General features: G+C 39.1%; 1 protein-coding gene across 4 annotated transcripts in view; it reads right to left on the reverse strand.

The window, feature by feature from the left end:
• ENPP2 (ectonucleotide pyrophosphatase/phosphodiesterase 2) overlaps positions 1-10,610 on the reverse strand; it is a 142,672-nt gene that overhangs the window by 13,162 nt on the left and 118,900 nt on the right. For 3 of the 4 annotated variants that reach the window (XM_011972996.1, XM_011972998.1, XM_011972995.1), the window contains 2 exons: positions 9,735-9,786; positions 318-454 (listed from right to left, as the gene is read on the reverse strand). In XM_011972996.1, coding sequence (XP_011828386.1) covers positions 318-454; positions 9,735-9,786 — 189 coding nt within the window. Of the gene's footprint in view, positions 1-317; positions 455-1,794; positions 1,870-9,734; positions 9,787-10,610 lie in introns of all 4 variants that reach the window. The other variant, XM_011972997.1, reaches the window with a different exon arrangement.

Genomic DNA, 10,610 nt, shown 5'->3' on the forward strand with positions numbered 1-10,610 from the left:
TTAAAAAATAAGGTCTATTAAAATAAATAAACAAACCTTGGCGGTTTCCGTAACTATTGGGCAATGACTTAGGCAGAGTAAGAGAAAATAAAAGAATGAGTGATCTCCCTTCAATGTTTAACATATTCCCATGCAATTACCAGAACACGGAATAAAGACTAATTCAAAATATCTTACAATAAATCCAACATAGGATTTCTCTCATTAAGAAAAAATAAAATATTTTCTAAGACAAAATTCTGTTAAGCAAGAAATCATTGTATTAACATGAGGAATATAATAAAATAAAGAATATAAAATCCAATGTTCTCAACGACCTGTTTGGAAACAGTATATGATGTCCAGAGTGGCATTAGGAATATTTCACTATAACCACTTTCAAAGTCAGTGTGATATAAGATATCATATCTAGTCCGATAAAGCACTGCAGGCCGCCCGTAGAGGAGGTGTCTCTCTAAGAAAGAAAAAAAATAAACTGTGTTAGATGTGTATTAAATTTTACATCAAACGTTAAAGAAATACTGGAAGAGTCAAGTTCCCTAAAATGTGCTAGCTTACTTATTAATAATACAGAACCTTCTCCTTAATTTAATCAAGTTAGTTTTCCTAACATTTTTGTGGATTATCTGATCACCTAAGCATGGGTCAAGCCTTACAGTTGTCAAAACCATAATGTAAATGCTGTATTTACGTAATGCTTTTTTTAGCTGAACTAAATTTTAGTTCAAATTTACAATTTGAACAGAAAGGAAACATTATGTAATACATTTTGAAATGATTCAGCTGAATGGAAAGCCAATAGGATTGGATTTTTGTAGAATTAATTATTTTGACCCCTGAAGAGGCTTATCGGGTTCATCAACGATTTAATTAAGAAGAAGGCACACGTTGATCATTATATGCGTACTGCAACTCAAAGATGCATTCCTTCAGCACAAAAAGTGAGTAGTAATGAGCATTTAAAGTAAGCAGCTTTGTCATACAGAGGAAAACTCTTTAGGTAAGGACTTAAAGGAACATGTATAGATAAAATAAGTGGGCATTCAAGAGGGTCTTCTAAGTACAGAAGAGGGAAGTTCATCAGTTACCAAAGAACTCAGTTAAGACCCCCAGTGCAGATTCAGACCTCCAAAGGAAAGCTCTCTTCTTAGGAAAAAAGGTCTGAAGCTTCACTCTTTGCAGAAGACGAGATGAGAGTTCAGTATACAAATCTTCATTCCACACTCTGCAATAAATACCTGGAGCTTGATCTGCCCACTTTCGATAGGCTAAAGTCAAAACTTCCATAGATTCTTGGAAATTTGGGGCCCTACAGACCAAAATATTTAGAGATTGAGGCTTAGGCAATTCACAATTCCTTAAGTGATAAATTTTACAAAAATTTCTTGTACTACTTTTTCTACTAGAGAAAATCAGTTCTGAAAAACACTTATTAAATAATGTATACATGTTGCTTTAATTAAAGTCTTACCATTCTATGCAAGTAATGGAGAAAACTCTTCGTAGAATATTTTGCAAGACCCTCCCAAGTAGAACTGCGAATTTGAGACAAAGCGGCCCACGCTATTACAACACAAGCCTGTTCTGGCTAGTTTGGCTGCTCCAGCATTGCAGTAAATGTAGAAGCCTTAGTTAAGCTGCCAAATTTGGGGACCCACCCCTAAGGATTAGAACATAATCTGACAATATTAAATAAATGAAATATAATAAACAAATAAAACGCCAGCAAATCGTAACAGTAGTACTTAGGGGCAGTAAAACAACCCAGACTTTCCTTCAAAACTCAAACCAAACCTTTTCTAGGTTCAAAATTTCCATTAATGTTTTCCTTGTTTTCATTTCTGCTGCCTCTGAATTTCCTGGTTTCAGCTGGAAGCAGAAGTATCAAAATTCTTTGAGAAGCTATTCTCTTTTTATCATTTAAGTTTTCATGGTTACCACACACAGTCCTCCAAACTCAAATTCAAGCTTGGTGTCTAATCTATTCCATTAGGGGACAATAAAATAGCAGCCATGTTCCCATATGCAATACCCATCCCTAGAGCAACCACCAAACAAGACTCTTGGACAATCTATAGTCTCCACTAATTCTGGCTCTTCCTCTAAATTCTCCTCATTTCTAAGCAGTCAACGTAACACTCTATTCCACAAAGGCTAACATATTTGCAACACTCTCTTCACAATTGTTGTTAGCAACATTACACTATCATATATGCTATTTCCTTTCTCTCTACCAGAAATAACTTCTCCAGTCTTTGCCCAGTCTGTCACCTGTCTCCTTCCAAATTTATCGATTATTCTTCATCATCAAACATTGAGCACCTTGGTTGGGCCAGACCTTGGTTGTGCCAGACCTTGGGTTGTAGAACGGAGGTACTGGGCAAAGATGATTAAGATAGAGCTCTTACCCTCAAAGAGTTCACGAGTCAATGGGAGAGACAAACATGGCACAAATAATAGATGCCATGTGGTCTGCACCATATCAAAGATAGTTACAGAGTGTGATGGGAAAGCAGAGGATGACGAATACTGGAAATGGGGTGGAGGTGGCATCAATAAAGTCCTTTATGGAGCACATGAAGTTAAACCAGGCTGGCCCCATATTCCAGTTTTATGCCTGTTGCCCTAGTATAATTGTTAATAGTGTCCCCTTTCACTTTCAAAAGTGTATGACAAATATTCAGCCCTCATGGAAGAGACATGAAGAGGAAACGGCAAGGGGGCCAAGACGGGTAGAGATATCTTAAGATTCATTTTCTCTGCTGGGCATAGTGACTCATGTCTGTAATCACAGCACTTTGGGAGGCCAAGGCGGGTGGATTGCCTAAGGCCAGGAGTTTGAGACTAGCTGGCCAACATGGCAAAACCCTGTCTCTACTAAAAATACAAAAATTAGCCAGGCACGGTGGCACGCACCTGTAATCCTAGCTACTCGGGAGTCTGAGACAGGAGAATCGCTTGAACCCAGGAGGTGGAGGATGCAATCAGCCAAGGTTGTGCCACTGCACTCCAGCCTGGGTGACAGAGCGAGGCTCTGTCTCAAACAAAAAAAAGATTCATTTTCTCCTGAAAAGTTTCCTCAATAAAGCTTCTCCATCTCTACTTACTGTACTGCTCTACATATATAGATTCAACTTGCTTCAGAAATTTGGGTTCTGGCCAGGTGCAGTGGCTCACACCTCTAAGTCTAGCACTTTGGGAGGCTGAATTGGGTGGATCACCTGAGGTCAGGAGTTTGAGACCAGCCTGTCCAACATGGTGAAACCCTGTCTCTACTGAAAATACAAAAATTAGCCAGGCGTGGTGGCATGCGCTTGTAATCCCAGCTACTTGGGAGGCTGGGGCAGAATTGCTTGAACCTGGGAGGCAGATGTTGCAGTGAGCCAAGATTGTGCCACTGCACTCCAGCCTGGGCAACAGTGCAAGACTCTCTGTCTCAAAAAAAAAAAGAAATTTGGGTTCCATAGCCCCATAGCTTCCAAGCTATTGTCATAACTGCAAGTTTTGACACACAGCTGTAACACAAAAGTATCACTATCTGACTGCTTTTTTCTCAATTATTACTGAGCAAAAATAGCATAATAAGGGGAAAAACTACAGTGGTTTTTACAGCCTCCTAAAAATCCATCCAAGGTCTCCAATGACCCAAAAAATCTACTTGGGTCTTCCTGGAGCTTAATAGTTTCATCTAAGAAAGAGGGGGAAATAATCTCTGCAGTAAGAAACACCCATTTTAAGGTCCAGAATCAAAATTTAGATTTTATTTTTTCAGTTAAGTATCAAAGAATCACAGGTTCAGAGTCATTCCTAGTCTTTATGACATCTTGGGGGAGCCACCCATTGCATTTTTGTTGAGCCAGAAGTCTCTCTACTCAGGCCACAAAATGTACTTGAATCTTGTTCTCGGCATACATTGAGATCTGTATCTCGAGACCAGCAACCCTGGAGACTAGCCTGCAAGCCTCTGCTTTTGCAATATGTTTCCGGGATTTCTTGACGTGGATCTAGTATAACCTGGTCTTCCCAGGCTGGGAATGCCTGTCATGGAATTCCAGACCAAGCCTTCATTCCACACCCCAGTTCCCTGTTTACAATAGTGTCTTTGGCAGTTTTGGTACACGCCAAGGTTCTCCTCCAGATACCACACTTGGCAAAATACTGTGGGGCCAATCTTTTTAAGTGGTGTGGACTTCCCCAGCACTCATTCTTTTTGTCTTCCAAATTTGAGTCGTAGAGGCTGGAGTTTGTGTTCCTGTTCCCTCCTCAGCTTCCTGATTCAGATTCCCACAGATGAGCAGGCTGTCTTGAGAGCCACATGAAAATCTCTCCTCTTTTTTGTTTTTTTAAAACATTCACTCCCACAATAATGTGCTCTTAAATCTTACCACAAAATCTCTACCCAAGATCTTTCCTTTTCCTGCGTACTTTCTCCTTTGCCTTACAAGTGCCTATTATCATTTGCTGCCATTTCAACCTCCTCTGAGATTTGATTCAAGGCCTCTCTTTAGTGCCCTGTTCTTTCTTACCCAACCTTGAAAACATTATGCTGTAACGTATCAACTAGATAAATCCTACAACAGAACAATAACTTTATGAGGACAGGGACTTCATCTGTTTTACTCACCACTGTATCTTCCATCTCCAACAATGCCAATCACATAATATCCACCTGGCAAACACTTGTTGATAAGTTAATGATAAGTACTTTTTAAAATCTTGGCTTTCTACGTATGACCTGTCTAATGTTACCCTGAAAGGTACACTGGGCAGATCAATAGTATCATCTCCAGCTTACTGATGAAGGAACTGGAGGTTTATGATTTGCACAAAATAATTCAGCTGCATAGCAGCACTAGAATCCTAGGCCTCCACCCTCCTGGTCCATTATTCTTCTGCTTGGCCTTTTGGGTGGTCTCCAGTTGGGTGCTGGCTGCTGGGTTTTTTTATGGAGAGTATACGGGAATGAAGATCCAACTACTCCCAGGTATGAGCCCTGCCCAAGTAATGCCCACTGAGAAGCTAATGAGGACAGTAGTTTCTGTCAAAGCATCTAGTATTTCAGAAGCAACTTCCAAACTTTGACATACAAATTTTTTTGTTGAGCAAAAAGTCTCTCTACTCAGGCTACAAAATGTACATGAAAAACAAAATTTCCTTTTGACATATTCCCTTTGTTTCCACTCTTAGAATAAGAAGCATTTTCAGATGAAAGCACATGGGCTTCAGTGCCCTATAAAACTGCATTCAAATCTAATCTCAGCTCTTTATAGTTCTGGTACTCTGTAACTTAATCTCCCAAAGCTTTATATCTCCCTGGAATGTTGCACTGTTTACAGGCAAAATATGTAAAGTGCCTTGTTTAGTCTTAACTCAAAGTAGCTGCAGTTGTAGCAGATGCAGTTGTACTGTTTAGTAAAGGGTATGTGCTCTACCTCAATACTGGCAAAGAATATTGCTAGGTAAAAGTTGTTAAAATTCAATCTACCATCAAATTCATCTTGAATTCTACTATAAGCAAAAAACAATTACTATGTATTGATTTCTTCCAAGTATTCCCAAAAACACACAGATAACACACGCAGACACAGACACTCAGAAACATGAGTGAGTGCTATCTCCTTCTTTCTCTAGAACAACCAATATCTCCAAAGAAATAACACAAATGAGAAACATTCCGGAATTGACAAAAGCTAAAGAAGATGCTCCCCCTGTAGCCATATTCAGGACTCTGCTTTAAAGTTAACAAGAATTACTAGTGTTTAAGTCAATTTTCTTTTTCTTTTTTGAAATGGAGTTTCGCTTTTGTTGCCCAGGCTGGAGGGCAAAGGCGAGATCTCGACTCACTGCAACCTCCACCTCCTGGGTTCAAGCGATTCTCCTGCCTCGGTCTCCTTGGTAGCTGGGATTACAGGTGGATGCCACGATGCCCAGCTAATCTTTGTAATTTTAGTAGAGATGGAGTTTCACCATATTGGTGAGGTTGGTTTTGAACTCTTGACCTCAGGTGATCCGCCCACCTCGGCCTCCCAAAGTCCTGGGATTACAGGTGTGAGCCACTGGGTCCAGCTGTGTTTAAGTCATTTTCCTATCCAAACTAACTTCTCATTGTGTGTGATAAGGAGCCAAGTATACATAGGTGTTAAAATTATTTTTAATTCCTTTTTCACAAAGATGATGGTGAGTGCTAACCTAAGAAAATGTGACACTTTTTTATAGCAATGTAAATAGAGAAAAGACTAAGGTGAAAATAAATGGTGCAATTATTCTTGCAGTGAAAATTATACTTGGCTATAGTGCCAGAATTTCTTGCTACAAGAGATTTTTTAAATTTTCTTTTCATTCATTCATTCATCCATGGATTCAATGCCACAAGGAAATGAGTTTTTGCTGCATGGAAAGTCTGCCAAGACATAAGGTATATGAGATCCAGAAATAACAACAGGCACACAATTAAGATCTGAAGTCTACCACATATCTAGAAATATTAAAGTTTGGCAAGCAGCTTAGATTGCCATTTTTGAGGATTACATTTTTCTTTCTCTTTATTTTAGTAAAGGATTTGATTCCATAACAGTTTAAATATTTATAGCAAAATATTGCCCAAGATTAGTTTAATACACCTCTTTTTTTTTTTTTATCACAGATATCCCCGTAATTGTTTCACTATTGGAACGTTCAGCTTTTACTCATGTATTTTGTACAGATGTATGAGTGATTTTACAGCATATGACATTAAAACAGCCACATATAAATGTTATAGGTGAAGTGTGTATAGCACATGACGTATTCTGAAAAATATCAACTACTTACATCTGTGTTTTAAAAAACTAACAATAAAAATAGTACAACTTTACAGCTACATAGAAGTTTAGGTTTACAAACTACTTTAAAAGCCTTGATATGTATTCAAAGGTACCTAGAAAGGGGAAGTAATTCCCCTGAACATACACACATGTGCTCACACACATGGTGTTCACATTCACAAAGATCTCCTCCAGTAGGGCAGGCACTGAACATTTTAAATGGGAGGCCAAATTTATAACACAGGAAACATCATAAAGGTCCGAAAGAACTCAGACCAAGAAAACGTCCCTTTGCCACTGAAGAAACGACCGAGATAGAGCCCAAAAGGGGACAAAGCCCAAGAGACAAAGAGATAGAGAAAGAGCAACAGGAGAAAGAGCATTGAGGTTTATACACATTCCAGCCTCTAAGCAAGCAAATGCATTGCACATAATAAGACAAATACTTTTGAAGGTGCTCTTGTATCATTAAAGGCTGTTGCCACTAGGCTATGAGCAGATTTAGAATAACCTGTGCTATTCTAGATTTCCCCTCAATATTTTATGCCACCACTTTGAAGCCATGAATTAGAAACTAAAAGTGGTACAGTTGCGTCAGAGTAACCAGTGCCAGCCCAGTGTCAGTATTCAACAAATGCTTGCTGAACGAATCCACGAGGGTTTGTTTCCATGAAAATACATAAACTTTAGGCTTCCGTGGTAGAAAAAGACACTTCAGTGATATAAGTAAGAAACTCATGTTCCACTCGGAGCAGAGCAATGGAGATATAACCTTCCTAACTATATCCGTCCTTACAGCCCTGAGAGTCAGTGATTCACTAAGAAGATGTCTCTTATTTTTATGCTCTAGAGTTTGAGGTGATTATGTTTTTTGTTTGTTTGTTTGTTTGTGAGACGGAGTCTCCCTCTGTCATCCAGGTTGCAGTGCAGTGGTGCGATCTCGGCTCACTGCAACCTCTGCCTCCCAGGTTCAAGCAATTCTCCTGCCTCAGCCTCCCACGTAGCTGGGCGCACGCCACTACCGCCCAGATAATTTTTGTATTTTTTTAGTAGAGATGGGGTTTCACCATGTTGGCCAGGCTGGTCTGGAACTCCTGACCTCGGGTAATCTGCCTGCCTCAGCCTCCCAGAGTGCTGCGATTACAGGCGTGAGCCACTGTGCCCAGCTGCAGTCATTGTTTATACCGAATTGTGAGACTGGTTTTGTCACATGAGGACACTGTCACCCACCAACAAATTAAATGCAGGAATGTTTTTCTCAGACAGAAATGCTTTAGTACCATGAACAGTCAGACTTTGAATCAGCAAAATCATGGGAGTCCAATAGAAGTTACCATAATTAATGTCATTACAGACTTTTAGAAGAGAAACATCTGAGTAGTATTTCTCTGCCTTGGCAACTAAATATCTGAAAAACTTGAATCATGAGACTCCCCATCTTTCGACTCTAGCAATGTTCTAATTGTTCTAATTATAATGACACTCTAGTCCACTAGAGGTTAGGTGTCAAACATTGCAAATCACTTGTAGAGTTTGTGAAGGATTTGTGTGCCTTCCACCAACAATGGCCTATCTTCAAAGTGAGGTTCATTCAGTTCTATGCCAGAGTCTGTGTGTTCTGTGATCAAAGGGAGAAGTGGGATGGAGATACAGAAAAGGAAGAAGGAGGCAGATGAAGATCTTTAAAAGAGGAAAAATAAGTCAAGTAAATCAAATCTTCTACTGGTTTCCTCAACTCTACTTAATCAGATTGGAAAGTGCGTATATGATAAACAGAACCATATGTAAGCTAATAACTCAAGCGATGCTCTCAGGAGAATTTGACCATGTGCATCTTTGCTGCATGACTTGTGGCTGCTATGCTTGAGTTCTTTCTGCGTTTTACATACACTTTTAGTCATTTCCTGGCTGTTTCAACATGCTGTCCCATCTACTCTAGTAACATGTATAGGAGGCTTCCGCTCCCCTTCTATTTTCCTCCAATTTTGTGAAACTTCACAATCAGATAAAAAGAGACTGCATGGTAGATTGTGTTCTTGTTCCTCATTATTTACTGCCTCCACCCATTGCCATATGACTTGCAGGATAGAGTCCCCATGGAAAAAATACACTTCCCTACACCATTGGTTTCATGTGCTCAGCTTTGGCCAGCGAACTGTGAATGGAGTGACATATACCTCATAAACGCAGAAGCACTGAGACCCAGTGCACAGTTCTGCCACTCTTTTCCCTCTGCCAAGAGCAAGACATGTCTCTGATGGAGGCTACTCCTTCAGCCTGGATTCCAGAATAAAGAACACACATGGGGCAAAGCTGCCCTTGGCCTACAGCCAGCATACTAAAATGTAAAATGGGAGCAAGAAACCATTTTAAAGTCACTGGGTTTTGTTTTGTTTTTTTTTTTGGTCATATCATAAGCTTGCAAAAGTTCACTAATATGTGCTTGTTATCACTGTACATAAAGTAAGAGTTAGGGCTCGAGATGATCTTTCAGGTGGGAGGGAGTTCTGATTTGATTCCTTCTGTGTATCTCTACCTTTCACAATATACACACTGACTCTTGAGGTAGATCGTTTCGGGATGGGCACCAGCTGCTATTATTTATCATTGTGACTATCATTCCCTTTAGAGGAGTGCCCCATAGCACGTTAACTTAGGACCCATCAGATACAAACCGCTTGTGTATTTTTCAGAGGGCTTGAAAGCTATTGAAGGGGGAGAAAAGCTATTGGAGTTTTTCTATTACACAGCTGGCATCCTGTGTACATGGAATAAACCAATATCCTTTGCCAGACAGGTATAAAAGTCACTTTGCAATATAAATTTTAATTTTAAACAATATCGTGCTTACACTATAATGTAAATAAGAAGCCTCTTAGATTTTTGAAAACTGGAAAAACCTTATCTGATTGTTTTGCATCAACCCCTTACCTTCTGTAGACCCTTTCGTATGAAGTCGTTTGTTGAGTTCATCCAACTTGTTCTTCATGTGTGAAAACCAGTTAAGGGAAAAAGAAAGCAAATCAGAAATGTTCTTTCTCTCCTATGCCCCGCTGTCTACTTAGCACCCTGCTAAATTCAAAAGCGAACTCTAAACTCCATCTATGTCATACATTCTTTTGAGGAATTACTCTTTTCTCTCAAACTGACATTCTGGGCTCCACTTCTAGCAGTTCTACGTTTGTAAGCACCTTCTTCAATCTCTGTTTCCTTTCCTTAAAACTATGGATAATCACGGTGCCAATTTCCCATGTCGGTACTGATGATGCTTTGGGCATATGTATGTATGTTAATTAGGATAATGCCTAAATGTTTCAGATTAATCTCTAGGCACACTGAAGTGATTCCCAAACTAACTTATGAAATCACTTTTCACCAAAGCTAAAAAGTAATGACTCAGCAATTCTGAAACATCATGAGTCAGCAACTCTACCCTTCACTATATATCCTAGCCTATGTGTACAAGAAGACATTTCCAGTAATGTCTGTGGTAACATCGTTGTAAGAGCTAACGTGTGCAAATTACTAAATGTTCTTAAGTAGGAAAATGAAAAAAAAATTCTTATGGTATATTTATACAATTAAACATTAACCACTGTATTAGTGGTAAAAATAAGTGAGCTAAAACTTCATGTATTAATATACATGTCTCAAAAACATAATGATAAACAAAATAATTGCAAGATGCATATAAGAATATTTTTTAAAATTTTACAACATGCAAAACTATAGTATAGGTTATTTTAGGAAACTATACAAAAGATTACTTAATACATTATTTAATAGATATATACTGCCGGGCATGGA

The sequence above is a fragment of the Mandrillus leucophaeus genome, unplaced genomic scaffold, assembly GCF_000951045.1.
Source record: "Mandrillus leucophaeus isolate KB7577 unplaced genomic scaffold, Mleu.le_1.0 Scaffold133, whole genome shotgun sequence".
In the NCBI taxonomy this organism is placed as follows: domain Eukaryota; kingdom Metazoa; phylum Chordata; class Mammalia; order Primates; family Cercopithecidae; genus Mandrillus; species Mandrillus leucophaeus.